Below are 27,458 nucleotides of genomic sequence, written 5' to 3'. Positions count from 1 at the left end.
TCCTTGGTAAGCATTTTGGCTAAGTTAGGCTTTCTAGATCATCTATCCTACTTGCTCATTGTAGCACTGTACAAGGTACTTAACTCTCAGTTGCTCCAATTGAGATTCACAGTGTTAACTTTGGAATGTTCCTATGAGTATTGAGATGATAAATCTCATATATATGTTACATCTAGAATTGAAGTCCAATTGAAATGACATGTTTTGGTTGTGTATCCGTATTGTTTTAAGAATTTTTTGAATTCAGCATCTTGAATGATACATGGTTAAAGATAAGGAAAGGAAAATATAGTCAGTTATACTGTTTCAAGAGCCATGTGCTTCAGACTAGGTTCTCTTTACCCCAGGAGCTGCTTCAAGACTCTTACAGACAACTGAAATTATGAGAAGTCCAATATTGTCTATACTAGGTAGTCATTATGCAGTTTTTACCTGTAGTAAAGTTTCATTTACATATTAGGTATATAAAGGATTAATAATGATAAAGTGAACATAAAATTAGATAATTACAATAAGATAGAAAAGTATGAATATAAGGAGCACTTCAGTATATTTGATAAAAGATCTGTTGTCAGTATAATATAAATGGGTCAGTAATGTCTTCACTGGCAGGACTTTGTCCAGTAGTATTTATGTTGTTGGTTCCAACATGCTTGCTTATCAGCACCACCATCCTTATATAAAGTAAATGGTCTGGTGTCACTCTAGAGATCCCAGGCTAATGTGTTCGGAAGCCTGAACACATTCCTTCTGGAGCATTGTGTTTCCATTGTCAGAACATGGTTTTTCTCATGTCTTTTTCTAGCATATGTACTTGTCTTTTCCATCTTAACTAAGCATTAACTGTGTATTGTTTCCATAGCTTGAAGTTTGAATGGTGATAACAAAGCTAGCATAAATTCTTTCCTTACATCACAATTTCATGACTAGAAAGCTCACTCTAACTGTAGACTTTAGCTACTTCTTCATAGGATTTTCTTTCTTGATAAGTTGAGAATGGTTACCTTTTCCCTTAAAGGAAGAACTTTACAGTTTCTCTTTGGCATGTGTTTGCATATCTAAGCCATTATTGAAATGAAGGTTGACTGGAAAGAGCTGGGCACTATTGAATCTTGCTGTATGTTGTCTGCAGTGGCTACCAACTGCCTAAAACACAGGTAGTGTTACTGAACTAAGGCATGACTTTTATCCCAGGTAAGATGGAGTTGAATAGCATACTATTTCTACATGCTACTTAGACTGGTTTCTAATTTAAAAATTAATACTTTATTTCTGGAATTTTCTCTGTAATCTTTTCAGATTACACTTGGCCACAAGTAACAGAAATTATGAAAGTATAACTGTGACCAAACTCTGAAGAGTGTTGGGCTTTGATTAAGGGCTCCCACAATAAGGCCTTAGAAGTGAAGGTATAGCCGGGTGGTGGTGGCGCATGCCTTTAATCTAGCACTTGGGAGGCAGAGGCAGGCAGATTTCGAGGCCAGCCTGGTCTACAGAGTGAGTGCCAGGACAGCCAGGGCTACACAGAGAAACCCTGTCTCAAAAAAACCAAAAGAAAAAAGAAGAAGAAGAAGTGACAGTATATTTAACAGCTGCCTTTCAGGATGAGCAACAACTTAAACAGAAAATAGGGTTTTAAGCAAAGAAGAAGCAGGGCCTCAAGGTTGGTTATTTTTAGTTCCTACAGAAGGAATCAGGCCTCGTGTGGAAGACAGACTTGGTTCAGTGTACGTGCTAGATTAGACCTGTTACATCTTCACAGTTGCTCTCTGGCTACAGAGTAGAGAAACCTGAGGCACCACCATCTTCCTTCAGATTATGTGTTGCTGACAGGATTCATGAGGCTCCCCTACCTTCTCCTGTGTCTGAGGTTTTGTCCCTAGGATAGGGACAGGGTTTTATTAGACATGCAAGAAAGTTTAGACTCTGAAAGAATGCTGTGCCACAGAGCTAATGGTTTAAATATGTAAATATATAAATGGTTTGAATCAGTAAATATTACTGATGGTCTCTGCTGTAAGACAAAGTGATAGAAAGACTGACAGGATCTTTTTTACAGACACACTGTCTTTTGACTACATGACTTCATGCCAGTCAGACAAAGAAATGATACCTCCTTCTTTTTAGCTTTTGAGTCTAGAGATACTGCAGGCATATGAGCAACTGGGGAATGGGAGAAATCTTGTCTTTCCTAAGCAGAGCTGTAGGCTATTTGTGAGTGGGTAGATGCTGCCTGTTTAAGATGTACTGCCTCTGAGGGGCATGGAAGAAAAGGGTGTGCTTTGCTAACACTCAAGGGGAGCCTCTGAGTCAGTGTGCTAGGCGTTCTGTTGTCTACCAGCAGAGCTACCTGCTGAATTTTCACAGGAGGAAGGACCAATGTGATGACTTAACTTTACAGTGGCAGAGGGAGACATGTATGTGGGGCCTGCTAGTAATAAGTCTATTTTCCCTCCACCATTTTCTTTGACCATCTTTATTGTTGTTATTGTCCTTCTTCTTCTGACTCTTTCTCTTCTAAATAACAAATATTATTAAATACTAAATTTCTATTAAGTATTAAATTACTATTAAGTATCAAATACTAAATTAACATTAACTTAGTTCAATAATTTATTATTATTATTATTATTATTATGTTTGATTATGAGACGGGTCTTAATAAAATGAGCTTTCTAAGTTTGAAAAACACAATTAGCTAAAGTTCTCTCTGCCATTTAAAATTGATTGATAATGAGGGACTAGCATTAAGAGCCCATACTGAGACCCTAAGTTTCGTTCCCAGTACCTCACTACCACCTAGAGCTTCAATTCAGGGAAGCTTTTCTAGACTATGTGGGCATTGGTACTCATGTGTACATCCACATGCCCACCCCCACAGACACATACACGTACATGAAAATAACAGTAGTTTTAAAGAATATAAAAATAGTTGATGTACAATTATTGGAGTACAGTGAGTATGTATTTTGGGATTTAGGCCCAAGAAAAGGGATACACACTGGTGGCATAGCTGTTTATACAGTAAATAAATATTCAGTGTTTTGGATAGAGTCTTCAACACTTGCCAGGCTCAGCACCAAAGTTTGCTTTCATTGGTTTATCAAGTACCCAGCTCATTGATCAAGCAATCCTAGATTGTCTTACAATGTCAGATGATGAAATAACCTCCTTTGAATGAATCCATCTATATCTTCATTGTTGCATATAGACTGCTGGCTGAATTTGTCATTCTTTGAGAAACAGCAGCCAGAGTAAACTAAAATTTCACTATTAATTAATTTAGTATTAATTTCCACCTTCTCAGTGATTATTGAGGGTAGTTCCTCAGGCTTACATCTTTTTTTGTCTTTCCTACTTTTTTATAAAAAACTTTTCCTTTGATTCTTCTCTCAATTTCTTACTGTGTTTGAGAATTATAATCGAGAACATCATTCACCCCCACTGTTTTACCTTCTTTTTACAGTTTGAAAATAGACTGATAGGAAATTAAAATCTAGCTTGTTAGATTAGACAACTGTAAATTACTCAAGTGTCCGGTTCACAGCGGGAGGTGCTTTGCACCTTGAGATTACACCTTCCTGACCGTCCCATTCTGACATGTACTACCTACAGTTCACTTACTCATCTCTCAAGAATACTAAAATTAAATGTCCTGTTTTACTTCTGACTCTGTGCAGGGGTTGCTGTCTCTCTTTCCCCCCATACCCAGGTGACTGTTGGTTTTCACACACCATAAGCCACCTTGATCTGTATATCAGAGTTGGACAGTTTCATTCCCCTTCCACATCAGGAAAAGAATATCTGAATTCAGAGAAATGAAAGAGATGGTGGTTACTCTGAAGCCACCATAATATACGAAAATAGTCGGACGTTGACACAGATAAATATTGGGGTTTATATAGCTGGTTGAAAATACATCTAACTGATCTCGGTACTTTGGTATGTCAGGAGACAGACAAATAAGGTCCTGAACTATTATAAAAAAGGCTCAACAGTAGAGGAAGGATGTGTCTAAACTATTATTCAAAGGAAAATGTAGTGAAATTGCCAATATAAAGCCATTATATGTAGTTTTGTTTAAGGAGAGTTATTTTGAAGTACCAGAAAGGATCTAGTAACCAGAGTAATGTGTAGACTGTATAGAAAGAATGAGAATAGGTCATGTAGGATGGCAATGAAGGTGAACTTCAAACTGCATGTACTAGCATTAGTGTGATGCTTGAGATTCTATTTTAACTATGAATATTGACTTATATATGCACAAGCATAGAGTGGAACCTCTATTTGATTCAACTAGCCTCATAAATAGTCAAGGAAAATGAACCTTAAAATCGCTTCTGCTGCTCTTTTCTAGGATCCTTCTTGCTATTAGTCCCCAAAATCTAAATACGATAACATTTTATAAGAGGTTGGGCATTCTAGGATTTTATTTTCTGTAAAGAGTACTGGACATATATGTTTGTGTTTGGAATAAATGCTTATTGTCTGTAAAACTAATAGTATAATGTAAATCACAAGTCTTGGGGCTAAAATACATTTTTCTTAAGGCACTGGAAATACTTTGCCCTCTCCAATTGATAAAAGCCCAAGTGTATGGTTTTTCATTGATTTTTTTTTCTTTACTATTAAAAATGTTATCTCATAAAATATTGGGTCCCCACTATGGATTTAATTACCACTCAAGACAGCTTATCCTGAATGATTAATAAACCACAGCAGCAGCCATTTCCTTCGCTCTCTGTATGGCAATGGTATTTTTGGAAATTGGGCTGCCTGTGCCAAGCTTTATTTGTAGATAGAATGGGAGTTGTTAAATGTCCTATCAATTCACAAGAAATCTTTGTTCTTTTATTAAGAGCATGCCAGATAACTAGTTCCATTAGAGTTTTCAATAACTTCTTGTGCTCTTAAAGCAGCCACACGAGTCATATAATTACTTCATTCAGCAGAATTCGTTGCTACAAAAGCCTTAGGAGCACTGTTTTGCTTCCTCCTCCCCTCCCCTTCCCTTTCCTCCTTTATTTTTCACTCCTTCCTTTATTCTCTCCCTTTCTCCTCCTATCTTCCATTTTCTGTTTTGTTTTTGGTTTAATCATAGACAAATGCATACATAGTGAAGGGTTTTTATCAAAGTGAAAATTTTAATTTTATGAAAATTTTTTTTGCTATCTTCAATAAGAGAATTATCTCACTGTCATCTGCAGTGAGCAATATACCGATATACTCTACTTATTAAAATGAACATTGTGTTAATTAGGAAGAGCATGGTATACACAACTTAAGAGTCATGGGGATGACTCAGTGGGTAATGGCACTTGCAAATAAGCCTATTGATCAGAGTTTGATCCCTGAAACCTGTATGTTAGAAGGAGAGAACAAATTCCTGGAAGTTGTCCCTGACCACTCCACCCCATGCACATATAAGATATTACAGGGGACACAATGACATAGTTCCTGAGGCTACTGAAATTGGTTAAAGGAGATGTGTACGCAGTTAGAGCCACAGTTGATAAGCTGTGTGTCACAAACCCTTCGGAGGTCAAATGAACACGTCCTTCTCCCTTAAGACCAGTGTAGAACACAAATATTTACATTACAATTCAGAATAGCAAAATCACTGTTATGAAATAGCAATGAAAAGTTTAGGTTTGGTGGCCACAACATGAGGAACTGTATTAAAGTATGGCAGCACTAGGAAGGTTGAACCACTGAGTAGAATGAGATGTTGATTAACATATAGTGAATGGACTCGCATCTGTATGGAAATTTAGTTTGGATAAAAGTGGCATTCCTGGGGAGTAGGGAGAAAAATGGATTCTTTAAGAAATGATACTGGAAAAAAAAAGAAATGATACTGGTGCTGGTACAGTTGGCTAACTATTCAGGGTAAATGAGTGAACTAGGCCCTAACTTTACTACTTTTATTAATGTTTTTCAGTGTCTAAGATGATGTCATACAAGTTTTAAAAGAACTCTAGTGGATAGCTTTTGGTCGTGAAGTGAGGACAGCCTAAGCATAACTCAAAAATCCAGAAATAAGGAAGTTGGATGAATTTGCCCATGTTATGCTGTTTTGTGCTTAGACCCCAGATTGTGTTAAGATAATGTTCTAAATTTAATGACATTATAGTGCAAGCATTGTATTAGTGCAGATATTCATGGCGTGAGAGAGGGATGTGTGTTCATGCCTAACTAAGTATTCTCTTCCTGACTCATTTAGTGTTTGATAACACTTCCCTGTAATATTTGAGGTGTTTTTTTTTCCCCTAGGCAGGGTTTCTTTGTATAGCTCTTGCTGTCCTGGAACTCACTCTGCAGACCAGGCTGTCCTCGAAATCAGAAATCTGCCTGCTTCTGCCTTCCAAGTGCTGGGATTAAAGGCATGCACCACCACTGCCCGGCTTAATATTTGAGTTTTACATGAGCATATATGAATAGCAATCTGTATCTTATCAAATAAATGAGAAATTATATCAGATAACAGATGTGATAGCATGTAAGAGAGTGCTTAGTTTCTCTGGACTCTAGGATTAGTTGATCTGCAGGTGATGGCATGCTGTTACTACCTATGTGATATGGACACAATGCTTTTATCATCAAGAATAACTTTTTCTCAAGTCATTAAAAAATGATGGGGAGTTGGGAGGGTCTAAAGGATGTCGACACATTTATAACCTGATTATTTCTTAGCTATTTTAGCCAACTATGCATTTAAAAATTTGTAAATACTTAATGCCCACTCTTTATTTAAAAAAAAAATAAGGTTACTTATATGCTAGGGAGATGCAAAAATGTGTTTTGTCATAGATAAATGATTCAATCTGCTTCATGACCCATGATATGTTCATGCTTCAAGTGTTTGGAAACTGCAGTTTTCAAATGTGTATTTGATTGTATGAAACAGTTTTATTTCAAACCTAAACCAAGAAGAATCAAGTGAAAGCATTTATTTAATATTACAAGCACATTTATTTCAGTATAGACTGCAAAATTCACTTGAAATGTAATAGTGTAATAGCAGCCATGACGGAACATGTGGAGGGCTCCTCTGGGAGTAGTCCCTCTCTCCCTGAGAAGGCATCTTCCGGGTGACATCCTGAATAAACATGAACAGGTGAATGTAACTGGTAATCTAATATCTTATTTAGGTTTTAAGTTTTGAATTAAGTAGAAAGAGGTAGACTTATTAAGGTAATTTTTTTAAAGCTCAATTTCGCCCATTAAAATGAATGCATGATTATGTACTTAGGATTCTCACTGAATCTAGTAAATGTCTGAGCTGATAGATAGTTTAGAAATTAAAATTGTAATCCAATGAGAGCTACCTGGGCAAAACAAGTAATTTTAATTAACTGACTTTGGTTCATATTCACATTCTCTCCATCTTCTGTGCTGTTCCCCTTCTAGGTCACAGTAATGAAAGGCAGTGATAGAAATAAAGATCACTCAGCAGAAGGAGAAGGGGACGGAAAACGACCAAGACGGAAGTGTCTTCAGTGGCATCCGTTGTTAGCCAAGAAACTTCTGGACTTTTCAGAAGAGGAGGAGGAAGACGAGGAAGAGGAAGATATTGATAAAGTAAGCCTTCCATTCACCGTAGAAACTTTAAGTACATTTAGGCATTAAACAGTTTCTAGAAAACATAATAAAACTTTCTCTAATTTAGTTCCTCCTTAACTCCTAAAATTTAACCTTCATTGTTCTTCTAATAGTTTAGAGCAAAAGGAATCCTTCTCTAGCAATTCTGTCAACTCTCAATTTATGTTCTGAGATTAAAATGGGGCTCTTCAGAAGCTTTGTGTGTTTACATGGGACCCCGTTCTTTGCTTCTAGCCCAGGTTTGCCTTTTGCCAACAAACAATTTCAGAGCTGTTTTTTTCTTCATTGTCATGACATTAGTGTTATCTGGCTGTACTCACTCCCCTCCCTGATGACTGTGGCCACACTGTCTTCAAAGTTCCCTTTTTGAACCCCACCTTCATGCATGAACGGTTAGCCCCAGAACTTAGGACAGTTGACTTTTCATTATTTCAGTAAAGAACTACTGCCTCCTTGAAGCCCAAACTGTTGGCTTTAAGCTAGAATGTCTTCATAGCACTCAGAGCTATTTACCCTGTGGTTAGTGGTAAGCTATACGCTTGTTCTGTTTGCCTCTTGGACCTGAGAAACTCTCTGACAGTAGAGGATTTGCCTGCTTTGTCCAGTTTTCTGCTGCCTCAGAGTCAAGTGTGGTGCCTGGCCCATAGCAAACATGAGTACACTGAATGGAGAGACAAAAGGCATGTATTTGTCATGACAGATTATAAAAGTATATGATTTTCAATGTTTTTCATCTTCTTCTGAGGAGTGAGCCCATTTCCACATATGCCCTCTCCCATAATGTAGATAGTAATTTGTTTGTGAGGCATGTTTCAGTGCCCATTTAATTTTAATATTGTTTTGAAAGAGAAGCTTCAAATCATGGCACTCTTGTTTTAGGAAATTACTGACTTTATGCTTCGTTTGACTTTTCTGATTCATTTGCCTTCTTGATTACTTGGTCCTTTTGGTTGTCTCCTCTTTACATGACAGCACTCTCTTCTGTTTATATTTCTTCCTTTACTTCCATTCTTTCCTGGTTTCAGTTCATTCCCATATATTACTTTACCCTTGATTATTAGTGCTTAAATCTCTACAAAGTTTTACATGTGTAATCTCAGCACTTTGGGAGACTTAGTCAGGAGGAGTGAGAGTTTGTGAGGCTAGTTTTGGCTGTGTAGTAAATTTTGTCTCAAGAAACTAAACAAAAGTAGCTGTCTCTGAGCCTGGACATTTAATCTCTGTCTCTACCATGGATTTTTATCCTGAACTCTATACTCATTTTCAGACTGTCTACTGTATCTCCATCTCTATCTCTCTACTCTGTCTCTATCTCTGTCTCTGTCTGTAATCTACCTACCTACCTACTTATCACTCATATCTATCTGTCTGTCTGTCTGTCTGCCTGTCCGTCTGTCCGTCCGTCCATCCATCCTGGGAATGTTGGTTTGAATGTGCTCAAAGCTAGGCTTTTATTTTTATCCTCCAAACCTTGTCTGTCTGCCCTTTATGAATAAAGGCAAGTACAATGTTTTCAGTTAATGCTTACCTTGCTTGATTTTGCTCAAGCTTTCTATCTATCCACAAATTCTCTCAGCTGTACCTTTCAAATCATGTCCTTTATGTGACTTCTTTTGAAATCCCCTTTGAACTACCTTGGTGCAAGCTATCTCTATTTCTAGCAGAAATTATTTTATTTCCACCCATCTTTCTTCCACCATGCTTCCTCTTGTATTGTCTTTTCTGTACAAAGCTGTTAGAGGAATCCTTTTAGAATGGAAAGCCAGTCATGCCACCTCCCTGCTTAACAAGGGCAGGGATTGTGTACTCACTGCTCTGTTAAAACAGGGCCTGGCCCATGGCAAGTCCCTGTAAACAGTTGTTGAATGAAAGATTAAAGATCAGTTTACTCTGTCTTAGAAATGCCCCTATCCCCACCTTTAGTCTCAGAATTTTAGGTCATTAATATCCAGGTATTATCCTACTGGCAGGGGTTCACTTAACTACCAGTAGTTACTTCAAATGCAAATTACCCATCACTATTTGTTCTGCCTTTCATGGGATTATTTTTCAATTTTAAAATCCACTTAATTACCAACTGCTCTTGATTCTGTCTTGAATATTATCTCTATCCTTATATCATATTCCTGTTTCTCTTTTCCGGATTTCCTCTCTGTTTTCCCTGGACATGGAAGTAAACTTAATTGGCTTCTCAAGCTTTGGTTGGTATGATTTACTCACAAAATCTACGATCTGCAGTATCAGCAGCAGCTCTTTCTTTAAAATAAAATCTAACACTGTCTATTTACGAATGGCTCTACATCTGTATTAGGGACTTGTCTTGTTACTGCAACACAACACCTGATAAAAGCAACATGAGGAAATATGTGTTATTACAGTTCCTGCACAGGTAGTCCATCATAGCAGGAAGAGCACAGCAGCAGTGACAGGAGGCACTGTCACATGGTATTCATAGCATGCAGAGAGCAATGGATGTTACTGCTCAGCTCCTTCCTGTCTGTCTTCAGTCTTTCTATCTCACTTAACCTAATCTAGCAAACTCCTTAACAGAGATGCCCAGAGATTTAGTTTCTATGATGATTATAAATTCTGTCAAGATTAACTATAACACCAGTGCATCCACCTTAGGTACCAGTATTTATCTCTTTTAACATTTTAAGAAGTGCTTGGTAAATAAAAATAAAATCAGTTGTTTTAAATCTTCATATTCTTTTTTGTTTATGTAATTGCCCACTTTCCAGTTGACCGATTTAATGAAATAACTATAAAATTAGAAAGTAGTTAAGAATTTTTGAGGCCCCTATTTAGAGCAATAAAATGCTGACAGTTTGTTTCAAAGTAACAACTGGTGTGTGGATTCAAATTCCCACTTTTCACTATGACAGAGAACATTCTTAAAAAGTTGCCCATATTTTCTACCACCTTCTTTCCAAACCCTAGTCTCTCTTTTCCTGTATTGTGCTATAGAGCTGTATGCTGCTGATTGAGTGAAGTTCTAATGCCCTGGTTCCCTTCTTCACACATCCCTACTGATCAGTCAATATGTTCTAATCAGCTTTCTAAATCTTTTCCAGGAAAGACCCTCTTGTCCTTCTGTATTTACAAGTGCTTATCAGCACATGGCTTTGTAATTCATTGGTTTATATGTATCTTTCTCCTTTGAAAATAATTATTTTTAAGCATATAGTTATTTCTGAAGAAAAATAGGATTATTTCTATAATTTACATCATACATTTATTCTTAATTTTCCTTAGATTCATAGCTTCAGAATAGTAAATAGGTATCATTTGGAAACTCTACTGCTAGTGATTACATACATCATAAAGAGAATAAACCTGTACTCTTTATTCTCAGTAATCTTAATATTTCTGAGTCAGCCATAGTTTCAAGGCTTTTCTTTAATATTTGTATTTGAAGTTAACTAATGCTTGATTTGTTATATTTGCAATATTTACTTAAAAGTGTTCAAAAGTAGCTAACTAAGGTGGCTCAGAAGGTGAAGGCATTTACCATGCAGACCTGGCAACCTTAGTTAAATTCCTGGAACTCACCTAAAAATGTCAACAGAGTTGTCCTGTGGTGTCAAGGGTACACTCCCCCTGCCACCCCATCATACAAACATTCACATACTAATACTAATTTTTAAAAATGATGAGTTTGAATGAGCAAGTGATTCATTCTACAGTATCTGTTTCCTGCTTGTGGTAAAAATTGTGTGAAGGAGCACAGTTACCTTCTACTTGTGGTTCTAGCACTCACTGCTCAGGAGCTGTTTCAGAGCCACAGAACCGGGAACTCAGACCTCACATTCCTTTATTAACAAGGACTCCAGAGAGTCTAATCTACTTCAGGACTGCTGCCTTCCTGAGTAATGCAGACTGATGACTACCTTGAGCCTTCTTGGTGTTGACTATAGAACAAGAAATGAAAAACACAAACTTACCCAATCTGGATTTCATGATTGTGTTGTTTTCTTTTCTTTTCTTTTTCTTTTTTCTTTTTTTGCGGGGGTGTGAGGGGGTTCCGAGACAGGGTTTTTCTGTATAGCCCTGGCTGTCCTGGACTCACTCTGTAGACCAGGCTGGCCTCGAACTCAGAAATCCACCTGCCTCTGCCTCCCAAGTGCTGGGATTAAAGGCGTGTGCCACCATTTCGTGGCGATTGTGTTGTTTCTAAGAAACATTGGAAAAATTATATTTTAGTCTTAAAGATGGTTCATTCACAATATTTTCTGAGATCTGTGATCACAGGTTATGCTTCATACAATTTAATCTAGCAGTAATATGCCGGAAGTGTTACAAGGAGGATTCAAGAAAGACAGCGAGACTAGACCATAGGACAAAGTGGTACCAAGCCTGAGAATTGCACAGATTCAGAAGGGCAATGAGTAGATTTGGTGCTTTATGGAAGTCCTCAAAGACCTTGAATAGTAATCAACAAAGTGCTTAGGAAACAAAGGACTCAAAATTAAGGTTCACTGTTTAAGCCTAGGGGAATTGATACTTATTGTCATAACATCTTGGAAGATAAGACTGATGTTTATGTGATTAAAGTTGTACTGTGAAGTTCTTTAGAACAATTATGTAAATGGTTATATTGATGCTTTATATAAAAAGCCCTACTTCTGGCATCTGCAAAAGCTTAAATGTTCTATATTTGCTTTTTATTATGTTTGCTTTCATGGCAAACATTTCTTCCTGTGTTATTAGCTATAAGGTATTACTTTTTAATGAGCAGAAAGAGCGAATATACATGTATTTTCATGTGGATATCATTAATCTTGAGACTCATAAACCACAAAATCACTTTTTGTTCAGTCTTAACGATTGGTTAAATGTTAATACCAGATAATGAGTTGGCCTCTGCAGTTATAAAGGTAAATAAGAGAATTTTGTCCTCAAAAGGCTCACTATTTAGTGAGAGAGAAAAAAGGTAAGTAATTATAAAACAATGTAATATATGCTGTAATACAGATATGCAGAGGTTACCATGGAAACCAAACAGGACACATCATAAGCTAGTTACCAACCACCAAAAGTAGTTAATGTTATTTTTTTAAAAATTCTTTTTCAGTTTTTTAGATGTTTAAATGGAGCTAAGAAAAAAAAATACTATTTGCAAATCCAAACTGGTTGTTAAAATAGTTGGAGCTATGTTAAGCACATGGCTTTTGCTTTGGTTGGTGGTAGGTTCAACTTCTTGAGGCGGATGGCCTAGAGCAAGATGCTGGGGAGACTGAAGATGATGAGTCGCCGGAGCAGCGAGCCCGGAGACCAATGAATGCATTTCTTTTATTTTGCAAGCGCCATCGCTCCCTTGTCCGACAGGAACACCCAAGGCTTGATAACCGAGGTGCTACCAAGATACTAGCTGATTGGTGGGCTGTTCTGGATCCTAAGGAAAAGCAGAAATATACAGACATGGCCAAGGAGGTAGGTTACAAGGCCAAGGTACGGTAGTAACCGTGGAAACCAGTTCTGTAAAACTTAGGCAACAAATACGCAGTGGCCCTTGAAAATGGTGTCATCTTCTCTTGTCACCAAATGCCAAGGAAAAAGATGACAACCTAAGAAATTTTTCTTCTGATATCACAGGAATGTATTAAATTACTCACAGAATGATAAAGTTCTGATGCTAAATAATGTGTGGATGTGCTTGTGTATTAATCTCTGGTCTCAGCTTTTTTTTTTTTAAAAAAAAATTACTACAATGAGAAAGTTGGACAATGGTTTGTGTGCCTGCTGTCTCTTGTTTCATCATGTTTTGAATTTTTAATAAACACCATTGGTAAGAAAATATGATTTGCCCTGTTTCTATAGTGTAGCATGAAGCTATGATACCCATACATGAATGAAACAGGATGTGCTGTGTGACATTTGAACAGTTGTAGTTGATGAGAAACATTTCCACTTGGAAAAGTAGCTTATAAATTCCCAAATGATAGCAATAACTAAACATCTTCAAAATGTGCTATATTAAATTTGTTTCTACAGTAATGTGGAATAAATATGAGATCATTGTATGTTAAGTATGAATGGACTTAGTTCTAAGTAAAGAATAAGTAGTGTTGTTGTGGTTAAGTCTGAAAGGAATAATTCTAACATTATATCCTTAGAGTTTCAGCTTGCAAAAAAAATTGATTCATAAAAATTTCTGCTACCCCCATTAACTTCTGTGGGGAAAAAACGAGCCAGCGGGGGATAAAATAATGTAATTTCAAGATATTTTTATTAGACATCTCAGTATGAAGAAAAATAATACCGTCGAGTTGTTTAATAAGGAAACCTGCAACATAAAATTCTTTAAAAATATTCAGGGAAATTTGAATCTAGAATAAATGACTAGTGTTGCTGTGTAATTAATAATTACAAAGGTTTTAGGAATTTATTAATTGTTAAAAGATAGAACTTTAACTATACTGGGTATCTATAAAATTTAAAATCAATTACAGCTACCTGTGTGATTTTTAAACGTTTCAATAGATTTCCTCAAGCATAAAGTAATTAACAATAAACCTTTCTCATTAAGTAGGTTTACATCCTTTCATACTCCTACTTTATGTGATAAAGTAAACAATTATCTAAGACCTCACGGGGAGCAACATACGCTTCCTATAATTAAACACTTGAGTTTGATTTTGGACAACATGTAGCATATTGCCAATATAGTGTTTGCCTTTTCTTAAATACAGCTAATTTACAAACCCAATAGGTGGCCACTTTTTAGAGGAGGAACTATTATTTTTACACAGGAAATCCCTTATTAATTACTTAATTAGCTTCACAATATTTGCCATTGTGGTGCTATATTAAATATGTTTAGGTAGCCCCCTGCAGCCTACACGGGAAAACTAGAATGTCCCACATTGCATCTTGCCTTGTTTATAGTTATTCATATAAAATATTATCTCATTTATACTCCAAAGTCTAATCGATTCAGTTACTTCCCAAATTATCACACAATTGGTCTCTCGTGGTTCTTTCTTTCAGCTTATTTACTAAATGTTTCACAGTTACATTAAAGTACAGTAATTGTGCTAAAGCCTTTTTTGTTAACATTGTAGCCTTAATTGGAATGTCAGTTCATTCGGCTGATGCTTATTAAGAAGTTTCAGTATTCCAGATTTAATGGTAGTTGTGAGTAATACAAGGTCAGCCTCAGGTCTTCAAGACCAAGTCAGTTGAAAACTACTTCACGTGTAACTTTTCAACTTTGAATCCTGAGTTGTGAATGTTTTTAAACAAAAGCCATTCTTTCAGCACAGTGCATGAACGCTTTGCATCATTTACTGTTTGTATCCTTGCCTTTATTAGAGTGAGAATAGACTGTTTACCCCCAGGAGTACAGCCTTAGAATATGTCCTTAGCTTTTTTTTGTTATTGTGCAAACATCATAGCTTATTTACCCAACCAATATCTTTTTTTTACAGAGTAAGGCAATGTAATCTTATGAAACCACCATTGTGGTGTCTAGCTAAATAAAACATTATTGTAACTTGTACTTTTCTCGTTCTTATTTTTAAAAGAAGCATCTCTTTAAAAAGAGTGAATAGCATTATGACCTCCCCTCCTTTCCTTCCCCGCTCTCTCTCTCTCTCATGTATTAAGCTGGTTGAAATTTTTCATGTTTGCTTCGTTTGTAATGAAAAAGATTAAAGAGTTTAAAGAAAATTATTAAACCAAGTGAACATTTTTGAGACAAATATAAGCATTTCATAAAAAGAATAGTGGTCACGTGAGTTATACATCAGACTTAGTGCATTTTCAGAATGGATCTTCACTAAGTCTTTTTTTTTTTCCCTTATCCAATCCTCCATCATTAAAGTAGGAAGGTTAATTTTTTATTACATTTATGAATGTGTGTGTGTGTGTGTGTGTGTGTGTGTGTGTGTGCACTTATGCATGTGGATGGAGATCAGAGGACAGCATTTCCTATGCGGTTTTTAGTGATCCACATTAGACTTTCAGGCTAGCATCATCAACCACTGAGCCATCTCTGTCAGCACAAAGTGCTAATGAAATTATAATTTTTTAAATTTTTTAAGATTAGCGCAAATTAAGGAAATGACTTTTCTCTTAATTACCTAAATTAGCTATATCTTAATCATATTTGTATTCTAAAAGAACTATTCTTACCACATTAACCACATTAACTTTCCTCTTATAGGATTTAAGTAGCTATATCCATAGCCAGCTCCACTGCTTTATTTTTTGTTTGTTTGTTTTTTGTTTTGTTTTGTTTTGGTATGTGTCTTTTCTACAAAGCAACATCAATTTTTCAAGTATGTAATTCCTATTGACTAGCTTTGTCATAAAAGCTTTTTGATTAATACATAACTTGAAGTACTTTTCCACCAAAGCTTTTTTTTTTTTATTAAAACCATAAACCTAATGCACTGTTTTGTCATGTGAAATGGTGCTTTATTTCTGTTTTGAATAACTCACACCAAAAATAAACTGCATTCCACTGTCCTGCTGAAGAGTTTACACTGCATCCTACTGTCCTACTGATGTGTTTACACTGCATCCTATTGTCCTACTGATGTGTTTACACTGCATCCTACTGTCCTACTGATGTGTTTACACTGCATCCCACTGTCCCACTGATGTGTTTACACTGCATCCCACTGTCCCACTGATGAGTTTACGCTGCATCCCACTGTCCCACTGATGAGTTTACACTGCATCCCACTATCCCACTGATGAGTTTACGCTGCATCACACTGTCCCACTGATGTGTTTACACTGCATCCCACTGTCCTACTGATGAGTTTACACTGCATCCCACTGTCCTACTGATGTGTTTACGCTGCATCCCACTGTCCCACTGATGAGTTTGCGCTGCATCCCACTGTCCCACTGATGTGTTTACGCTGCATCCCACTGTCCCACTGATGAGTTTGCGCTGCATCCCACTGTCCTAATGATGAGTTTACGCTGCATCACACTGTCCCACTGATGTGTTTACACTGCATCCCACTGTCCTACTGATGAGTTTACACTGTATCCCACTGTCCTACTGATGAGTTTACGCTGCATCCCACTGTCCTACTGATGTGTTTACACTGCATCCCACTGTCCTACTGATGAGTTTGCGCTGCATCCCACTGTCCTACTGATGAGTTTACGCTGCATCACACTGTCCCACTGATGAGTTTATGCTGCATCCCACTGTCCTACTGATGTGTTTACACTGCATCCCACTGTCCTACTGATGTGTTTACACTGCGTCCCACTGTCCTACTGATGTGTTTACACTGCATTACACTGTCCTACTGATGTGTTTAGCCTTTTGAGAAGGAATAGTTTTGAAACTAAGGAGGTACAGATTAGTACCACTTCTCAATTCTCCCCTGCACTCTGACCTGGGTGTCAGTTGTAATTTCTGCCTGCTGATGAGGAAAAAGAAAGCTCTAAGAGAGCTGTGGTAAGGGTTCCTTCAGCTCCTCATAGTGGATATAAGACAAAATGTATGTAAGAGCTCTTTTATAAAATTTTAGATAATTTTCTCTATAATCTCTTCACTGATAAGGTAGAATGTCTTTTTCCAGAATCTTACTGGGGTAGCCATTTTTTCACTCTATGTAGATCTAGGATGTATTAATAACTAGAAACACTAATGGACACTGAGATAGTACCCCACACTCAATTAAAATTAAATAAATGCAGAAAACCTTTCATTAATATTAAAGTACATTCTAGGTCAAATTTCTCCTTATGTAATGATCTGAAAAGCATTTATTGTTTGAGACCACATTTTAAAGCATTAACAGAATTTTTGTTAACATTTGTTAACATTTAACAGATTATTGTCTTTTGTTATATAATAATGTCATTGTCAAATATAAAGGAAGTAAAATACTGTGACAGAGGGTATGCATTTAATGACAGTACTGAATAACAAAAGAAGCAGCAATTAGATTACTCCTTTTTTATTTTTGCTAACAAAATGCAATAGTGGTTAGGGCTAAAACAAGAGAGTCAGCATTGCTGAATACCTCTAACAGGAAGGTTCCCTATGTAGAGCAAATTAAAGATAGAGTATGTAATCAGCTAGAAATTTGCAGGAAAGAAAGTTGAGAGCCATGAGGTGAATTTTGATTTTTATAAAATTTTGAAAATCAGTATTTTATCAAGTCTTATTATCGGTGAGAATTTTTCATCAAAATCTTAGGATCAATAGTCTGAGATTGATGAGGAGGATAAATGAGCTTCCCGTTCACCTCCAGCCTGAGCAGCATGACTCTGGATGTCTAGCTGGATGGGGCCTATCTCTTGAGTCCTTTCATTCCTGTAATGATGAATTTTGTCCACACGGTTAGCCTACATGGTAGTTATTACACTTAGCTATTTGCTCCAGACTGTATACCAAGTCTTCCAGCATTACTTCTTTTCCCTGCCTCCACTGTAATTTCTTTCCTGGTAACCTTGTCATAACAAATGATTAAACCTTTCTGTTGTCTCTTATAGCTGAATCAGATCAAATGATTGATGAGCTACCAAGTTCCAAGGGTATTTAGGAGTCTTTACACACTGACACCGCTATTGCCTTTGACCTTTCTTTCTGCCCATAGCTTCTGTTGCCATAATGTTTTTATATGAATTTATGTGGTATTGCCCTCAGTCATTCACATTTTAAGCTCCTCTAATCAGTATATACTTGACTAGGGTTCTAGTCAAGTATATATGTTGTATATATGTTGTATTTCAGTGGTAAAATGCTTACCTAGATTATCTGAGGCTCTGGTTTCAATCTCCAGCAACAAACAAAAGCTAAAAAATGTCATATGTGTGTATTGAGCATTTACATTGAGTTTAAGAATCTAAACGATTCATGTTATGATATAATTACAGAGTATTGACCCTCATAGTAAATTGTCAGTTACAATTTTCTAAAACATCTCTCATATGCCAGGCCTTTCTCTATTGCACACTTGTTATTTACTCAGAGGAAACTTGCTGTATTATATAACCATTGCAAAACCAGTGTTCCTGCTTATGTCAGAGCAAGGGCTGTAAATTATGTGTAGATCGCAATATGTGTGTAGTTAGTTGTGGCTTGTGAGCACTATAACAGGGGGACTCGGCCTTGATTCATGCTTTCTGTCTCCAGTGTCTAAGAAGAGTCTGTCTTCTGGTCAGTGCTCACCTGGTCTGCAGTAAAGATGCATAGTATAGAGATAAGAGAGTAAAAAGCCATATGGGTGATTGTTGGAGCCTTATGTTATCATGAGCACTATCATAAATTAGTGTAATCTGGCTTCCATTAATAGATGATTCATTGATCAGGATGACAGTATAATTTCCATTACACTTGATTGTCACTGAAACAGATCACTGAGGGACTCGTAGCAATAAATTGAATATGTGGAGAAGGACCCTCTCAAGAAGCAAGACATTCAAGTACTAATCAAATCCTGCCTTTTTCATAGCTGGGCTTTCTGCTTAGAAAATTTTAACTACCAAAAAAGAGATCATTTTATTTCTCATAAATTTATTAATAGATTTTTTGAAAGTCTTTGGTTACTTCAGATGCCTTTCATCTAGCAACCCCACCCCATTTGCCTTTTATTGAAGCATGATAACGATGCATATGTTTGCTACTTGCTTTTCACCCCTGCCTGCCATTTGTCACTTTCTACATTTAAACATCGGGCAAGGTTATTTGTGACCACAGCTTAGTATGTAAATTCCCCATTCACAAGAATGCACTGTGGTAGTATCTCTTTTATGTCAACTTTGATGCTTTCAAATTCATTCTGATAGACTGTTGTAAATTTGTTTGGCCTTGTATCTCATTTCACCTATTTATTCTTGAGACTAGAACTAGACACTTAGAGAGATGACGTGGTAGTTAAGAGTCCCCGCTGTTCTCTAGTGGATGGCCAGAGTTCATATTGGGCCGCTTACAACTGTCTGTAACTGCAGGTTCTTCATGCTTGTGGCCTTCAAAGGCAGTATGCAGATACCTACACATAAACACATTTGCACATAATTCAAATACAATACTTTTTCAATTAAAAAAGAAAAGTATTTCTAGATTTTAGTGGTCTTTGTAATTACTTCACACACACACACACACACACACACACACACACACCTGTGAATCAGATAAATTTATCTTATATATAAAACAATGCCAGAAAGTGAGTTTAAGATAGCACGGGGATAAATATCATTCATTGTCTATTAATATGACATTATTACCTACACTAATATTAATATTACCTACATTATTATTAATATAAATTATAATGAAACTTTATACCTTCTCTTATATGGCTATCTTTTATCCCTTGGCTAAAAGATATTTAGAGCTTATACTGAACATCATTACTATTTTAAAAGGCTAGCCTGTGGAGACTGAAAGAATTGTGTTAGCTGGTAATAGGATGTTTACCTAGCTCTTAGACTTAAACAGAGAATTGTGAATTCAAAACCAGACTATATAATCAAACTGTCTCATAACAATATGTTAATAAAATAATCCAATAGTAATAGTTGAAGAATACATAGGATCTAATACATTTTGTTTTTGTTTTTTATTTTATGTTTGTATTTGTTTGTTGTTTTTTAATTAAACAGTGTAGCTTGGGGAGTGTATAGTGGATATCTGGAAAGAGGTAGTGGAGTTAGGAGAAAGGATAAAAGAGGAAGCCACAGAAACAATGATGAAAAAATATTGTCAGTGAAGATTGAAACTTACAATTAAGACATAAAACTGTGATATATGTATTGCTACATGTCACATCATAGCTTGTTAATATGTGGCATCCTTTGTGCTCATTAAAAACTATTGACATATCGGTTACACATTGTAGATGGAGGGATTAGAGTTAATGGCCAAGGGTAGCTAAGCAGAGGCACTTCTTGACCCCAGCTCATCAGACTATATTCACTGTTCTTTCTTCTACTTTGCCCCATGTCTAAAACATACCCAGAAAGTTGGTCAGCTAGCCTGCCTTGCTCCCTTTCTACTTGATCTTGGTTCCTTTATCTCATATTTGGAATTTTACTTGGTCTACATTTGCCTTACGAGAACACTGAGACCAAGATTTAAGTTTTTAAAACTATTCTTAGCAGATTAAGTCAACTAGTTGGTAGATTCTGGTTGCTGGTCCTAGCATTAACCTATGATCCTAAATATGTACTGAAGTGTCTTTTGAAATAGGTGCTAGGGGCTGGAGAGATGGCTTAGTGGGTGGTTAAGAGCAATGGCTGTTCTTTCACAAAACAGGGGTTCAATTCCCAGGATCCATGTGGAAGCTCACGGAATCCACATAGAAGCTCACAGCATCTATAGCATCAGTTCTAGGACATCCAGGGCCCTCTTCTGACATCCATAGTTACCAGACATTCAAGTAGTACACAAACATACATGCAGACAAATACCTATATGCAAAAAAACTTAAGTTTAATACACACACACCCTACCCTACACCCTAATACATATAAAATGCTTTAAGAGAAGAAACAGGTGTTTGTACACACTGTTGACTATACTCCAAGCATAGCTAGCATTGTGTTGTCTGTTAAGCCCACAGACAACATTGCTGTATTTTTAGTGCCTGCTGCCTGATGTGGAAGAGCCAGAGTTTTAGCCTTGTGCTTCCATCCTCAGAGCTCCCCCATATCCCCCCTTTTTTTCCTAATAGAAAATTCCTCAATATCAGACAACTTCCTATGAACAACACAAGAGTAGACTATTCAAAGTGACTGGTGTTTGTGTTGTCATCCCATGAGTTAGATAACTTATCTTCCATTAGGAAAGCTACTGAAGTCATGGAATGTGATTTCTCCTCAATCATTTTCTGAATGAGGGAAAGGGTGAATGTTATTGAAATTCTTAATCTGGATGTTAATTAAACCTGCTGCTCATTTGTTTACAGTATAAAGATGCATTTATGAAAGCAAATCCTGGCTACAGATGGTGCCCTACCACAAATAAGCCTGTGAAATCGCCAACATCCACTGTCAATCCACGGAAGAAACTTTGGGCCTTCCCATCTGACTCTACAAGAGACTTGCCAACCCCCAAGAAGGCAAAGACAGAAGAAGTTCCTCAGCTTAACTTTGGAATGGCAGGTGAGTTTACACAATTTGCACCTTTTTTTAAAGGACAAAACAGTACCTGTCTTGTAGCACTTTGCAAATATATAACATATGATGAGGTTTTAGAGTATGGTATAAAAAGAGTGTACATGTAACTGAAGAAGATGGGGCCAAGTAGTAAATGCAATGAGTTCCTGCCAGTGACAGTTTGGAAATTGCAGCACTAATTTGGGGCTTGTCAGACCTTAGGGAATTTTGTATTAACAAAATACAGTCTCTCCTCTGTGTGGGCCCTTGGCCAGTATTAAGCAGAGTAAGCACTGGAGGTATAGTTATTTAAAAAGCCACAGTTATATAAATTATCTGAGTATCTGGTACACCAAAAGCAAGTATGTGAACAAATCCATCCCAATCTGAGAATGGATCATTGAATGTATCTTAAAGAGAACTCCCACTCTACCCCACCTCACATCCCCATTAATGTCTTCTCAGATGGTAGGTACCATTTGTTACATTACTCTATGGGTAGTAAAGAATGCTAATGCATTTATGAACGTGAAATGAGACATTTACATTCCTCCCAGCCCCAATGAGTAGATCTTCCCTCATCACTGTAATTGAAAGTATTTTGCCAGGAAGAAGTTGGGAGGTTGAATAAGGGAAAATTTGGCAAGTTCATGCTGAGCCAGAGGTCCTATGCCATGTTGCAAGCAAGTTCAAAGTCCTAAACTGTTCATAATACAAAAAAGTTAGTAGGGATACAGTTAAGCTATTCTGTGAATTAAGTGTTCAGTAGGTCAGTAGGTGAGTTTGGGCTCATGTAAAAAGTATGTGTGATATTGTATAAACATCAGAAAAATGAAACTTGATACATGGCAGTATCCTTCGGAAACAAAAGTCTTCAGGCTGAGTGCAGTGTTTGTAGCATAATTCCAGAACAGCTCCCAATGTCGGTTCCAGAAGAACCAAAGCAGATCTGTTCCTGCCTTAGCCATCACTTGTACAGTTTTAGCTTCAGTCCATTTGTTACTAGTCTTTGTGAACTCTCTGGACTTTCCTCATTGTGATGTAAGGAGCATAGTCTAAGACCAAGTTAGGATGTATAGACTTGATATCTAAACTGAATCTCTTTGTCATTTAGCATCTGCTGCTATTCCCTCAATCCTAAATCTAGGTTAATATGTACAGAGTTTTGTTTTTGTTTTGTTTTGTTTTGTGTTGTTTTGTTTTAGGGTTTTTTGAATGCAATTGTCACAAACCAAAGAATAATTGTGTGTAAGTTATAGAAAGTACATAAATCTTTTAGTAAAAATGTTTCTGACATTAATAATTTGCCTTTTACCTGCAAAGTAGAACTATAATCTAGACTTAAGAAATATATAGGTCAGCTTTTTAAAAACAGTACTCTACGATGCAACATATAGGAAAGAAAAAAATCACCTTGGTGGCATTTGCCTCAGTAATAATAGCCTGTGTCACGTGTTGGAACTTCGTGACCAGAGCTCACTCCTATCTTGCATAAAGTATTGCTTTGATATTTCAAGTTATATCCCTTTTCAACAAGATGAAAGTAAACCTTTGATTAAAAAAAATGGTGTTTAGCTCTCTGAACCTAGCAAATAGAAAGGGAATTGTAAAGGATTGTTTAATACAGAATCTCTTTTGTTTTAATCTTGTTTATTTGCTCTGTAGTCATTGGCACTCCACATTTTGTAATTTACAATAACCTGACTTTATTATCAAATATATGATTTCCAAGGAAGGAAAAATATATAGAATTTGATATACTAGCAACCTTTCCAATAAAGGCAAAGTGTGCTATTTATGGGAATGTATTTTTGATAGTTCTGAATGACACTATGTAAGTGATAGGAAAATGATACTTTCTTGGCTTAGTCTTTAGGATGAACAGTGGACTTCTTACACAGGCACATTTGCTTTATAACTTGCATTATCATGCCATTGCATTCCTGTTTTGCTTTGTAATTGGAACTGCACATTTGTATCTCTTGAACGCTCTTACACAACCCTAGCTCCCAGGATGACAGCAGCAAGGGAGCTTCACTCTCAGGCACCCTGCACAATTACTTTCCACTAGATTCATTCCCCCTTGACTTTTACTTCTAAATAAACAAGTACATATTTTATCAGGCACAATAGTTCTTAAACTTAGTGCTTAATTGAAAGTAGTCTGAGCTTTGTTTCACCAGATTAGCCAGGATTGGTGTTCTATGTGTGAGTCCTCCTGCATGGGACAGTGTTCAGCTTTTTCAACTCAGGATTATTTGGTGAAATATTTTTCTCTTTGATTATCTCATAGCCTTCTATTTTTTTATCTCTTTTATTCTTTCCTCCCTCTCCTCCTCTTTCATTTTCCTCCTGTAGTGTGTGTCTGTTTGTCTACTTCAGAATCTTTTCTTAATTTAAAACAAAATTATATGCAAAGTAGGATTAAAGTTGCTTCGTGAGTTCTCAAGGCAGACTGAACAAAGCTCTACTTCAGGACATACATTTAAACAGAAGAAAAGAAACAGAGAAATGTCTTCAGGCAGTCTCATGATATCCTCATTCTAAAGATAAAAATGCTTGTCTTGAGACCTGTGTGCACCAGAGACTCACAGGTACTCTCACATGTGTTCTTTCATTGAAGCTTTAAAAGTTAACATTTGAAACAGCTTTAAAGAATAGAGGATTGTGATGAAAATGTAACCTGGAGCAGAGTTGTACCACTTTACTGTTTTATTCTGTGTCTCTGTACCAATTGGCTGTTGAAAGAATTAAAGCAAAAGAATTGGCTAATTAAAAAACATTAGTTTTTAAATCTTGGAGTTGTTTTAATGGCAGCCCAAGTACCCTGAAGATTTATAATACCTAAAGCATATCTGTTATTTTAAATTTACTTTGAAAGTTTTAAAGACTATTTTCAAAAAGCTCATTCGAATTTGGAGGCCTGTTTGAAATCTCTATTCTGTACTCCCTGATACCATACTTCTTTTGAGCATACCTGATTTCACAGGGCAGAAATAAGACCTTGCAATTAGCAGTCTCAAACTTCTCAGCAGACAAGCATGAGTATACTTCAGTTAAAAACATCTTATCTAAACACCTCGGTCTTGGAAGGAAGCCTTAGGTTTGGAGATGATTCATTCAACAGCTGCAATATTAGGGAAACAAGTTGTGTTGGAATGGCACTAGAGCAATAGTATTTAAGGCCTGTGTGGTGGTTCGTAGTTGTTATTCCTGCACTTATAAGGCTAAGGCAAGGAGATCATGAAACGAGGATAGCTTGTGCTTCATAGTGAGACACTTTTTTGAAAAAGCAAAATATAGAAAAGAAAAAAAATAGCTCCTTAAAGCATGTGCATTAAGTGCACTTGTATCAGGTTATATAAAGAAAGAATTTTGAACTTTTTCCATTAAATTTATATGTGGGTAGTTTGGATTTCTGCCTTTATGAATAATCTTTTTCACTCTTTATGGTTCTATGTGCTTTATGCTTCTAAGTTGGTTATTTGCTTTTGATCTTTAGATCCTACTCAGATGGGAGGCCTGAGCATGTTGCTGCTAGCTGGAGAGCATGCTCTTGGAACACCAGAGGTAAGCCAGGCCCTTAGTCTATCAGGGCTCTTTCCCTGCTCCTTCTGGGACTTCAGCACACAGACATCTGCATTCTCTTCACCTTGCTGCTGCAGTTCCACCACTTACAGTTCATTGAGAAACTACCTGTGTAATGTCTTAATGTGTTGATGGTAGCAGATGTGGTGCACATCTGCAGACTCTGCAGTTGTTTAAACCTAGGAGTAAGAGATCCAGCGAAGTCGCTTGTCCTATGTTGTGTCCGTGTCATGGGCACGTGAATTGCACCCTAAAATAAATTCACTCTGTTCAACACATTCCCTGTTTGTATCCTGTTCTCATTTAGACTTGCTAGTGGGAAGCTGACAGTAAAAGTATGAGACTGTCTGTCTCTCTAGTATCTGAATAATTCCAAGCTCCTACTTGAACATCTGGAATGACAGCATTGCAAAACTGTTTCATCCTTTAAAATAGAAAAGAAAAAGGACCCAGAGCCCTCATGACCTTGTTCCTGTGATCTAGTTCTTAGTCTGCTGTTGCTAAACATTTTTGGATCTGATTCTGCTCAGCTGTGGCCGTTAACCACACATAATTTGCATTTGTTGTATCTTCTATTTTCTAGACCGACTTCACAGAGATCAGTTGAATTAACCTACAGGTCATGTTATTTTGCTACATTCTGGGTCTTAATTAAGATGGAAAGTTGCTATTCAAACCAACATAGACATGTAGGACAGGATTGCAAAAGCTACCAATATGGCTAGGGAGAATGCATTGAGCACCAAATCTGCCCCAATGTTAGGTGTTACAGCTATAGAAGCATACAGCGAAGATTTTGTCTTCTTTCTCCCTTTCTCTCTTTCTTTCAGTCTCTTTCTCTCTCTCTTCCTTCCTTCCTTCCTTCCTTCCTTCCTTCCTTCCTTCCTTTCTTTCTTTCTTTCTTTTTATATATTCTTAGTTTTTAGTCTTTTAGTTTAGTTTTATTGCAAGCCTGTGCTGTTTATTGTTGTTTTAAACTTTGAGTAGATCCTATAGGTTTAAGTTAATCTATTCAACTATGCAGGCTGTTTGTACCATTGTGCTATTGTTATTTATAGTTTACATGTGGGACTCAGAGTTGTTGAGTACATAATAAATTTAACTAACTTGTTCCTTTTAATGTATTAAAATACTTAATTGTATTAATACTTTAATTGTGTGATACTTTAATGTATTAAAAGTATTAATTTGTTTACAAATATTTATGTTGTGCAAAGCTTCCACTGAAAAACATGTGCATGTGACTCTGCTTTTGCAGCTCATTATCGAACATGTTTCTAGCCCTAACAACAGCATTGTTGGGGATCATTTCTGTTCCTAATGCATAGTATGACCTCTTAAAGGCAAAGCACACACTTAAGCATAGAGAAGTTCAAGTGTTCCAAAGATGGATGTGGACAGAGTTGACTTTTCAGCAATCTGACTCATGCCCATTGTGGAAGTCAGCATCACCTCTCCTCGGGGACAAAATGATAGTGTTTTGTTCCCAGCTTTCATATAAACACATGCTTCCTAGAGAGACCATAGCATTTTGAGACACGTGGGATAAACACTGCAGTGGTGGACCTTTTTACTATAGCGAACTAGAAGCATTTTGTGGAATCTCCGGATCAAGAAGCATACAATGCAGGAGTAGAGTCCCGTAGCAGTAGTGATGTCTTTAGGAGTTCAGCTTAGTGTTCTTGTTCCCTCCCCTCATCTTAGAGATATTTGGGTCATTACTGAAAATAATCTTTGAGTTATTTTAACAGTAGGATAGTAAAAACTTAGGTAAAGTAATGTTATCTTCAAATACCACTGGAGAGCTTAGAGTCCAGTATACTTCATAGATTTCCACCTCTCCTATTTTTTATTGCAAATATGCAGATTTGTTAAATAGAACTGTCTAGGCAGATTATTGTAATGATCTTTTTATCATCATAAGGTAAACACAGTAAATACTCAGTAAATAAATACAATGAATAAATATTCAATAAAATGTGAACAATTCAGAACTTTCATATTTTTTATATTAGAATAGTCATAGTAAGATTTTAAAAAATTGTACCACCAAATCATATAATCACAAAGGCATTTAAAGTCATGTGATATGAAGTCTTTATTTTAAAATAGTTTTAAAGGGAAGGAGGCTTTTGTGTGTGTGTGTGTGTGTGTGTGTGTGTGTGTGTGTGTGTGTGTGTGTGAAAGTT

At 36.6% G+C, this 27,458-nt stretch overlaps 1 protein-coding gene across 10 annotated transcripts in view; it reads left to right on the top strand.

The window, feature by feature from the left end:
- The window catches only part of Bbx (BBX high mobility group box domain containing), a 232,217-nt gene that overhangs the window by 143,122 nt on the left and 61,637 nt on the right, over positions 1–27,458 (top strand). For 8 of the 10 annotated variants that reach the window (XM_031364051.1, XM_031364050.1, XM_031364045.1 and 5 more), the window contains 4 exons: positions 7,411–7,581; positions 12,793–13,035; positions 21,492–21,687; positions 25,184–25,251. In XM_031364051.1, coding sequence (XP_031219911.1) covers positions 7,420–7,581; positions 12,793–13,035; positions 21,492–21,687; positions 25,184–25,251 — 669 coding nt within the window. In that variant the 5' untranslated portion in view covers positions 7,411–7,419. The remainder of the gene's footprint in view (positions 1–7,410; positions 7,582–12,792; positions 13,036–21,491; positions 21,688–25,183; positions 25,252–27,458) is intronic. The other 2 variants (XM_031364053.1, XM_031364054.1) reach the window with 2 other exon arrangements.

This window comes from Mastomys coucha, unplaced genomic scaffold (assembly GCF_008632895.1).
Source record: "Mastomys coucha isolate ucsf_1 unplaced genomic scaffold, UCSF_Mcou_1 pScaffold12, whole genome shotgun sequence".
In the NCBI taxonomy this organism is placed as follows: domain Eukaryota; kingdom Metazoa; phylum Chordata; class Mammalia; order Rodentia; family Muridae; genus Mastomys; species Mastomys coucha.
Note: the sequence above shows the minus strand (reverse complement) of the source record. Positions and strands in the feature narration are given on the sequence as shown.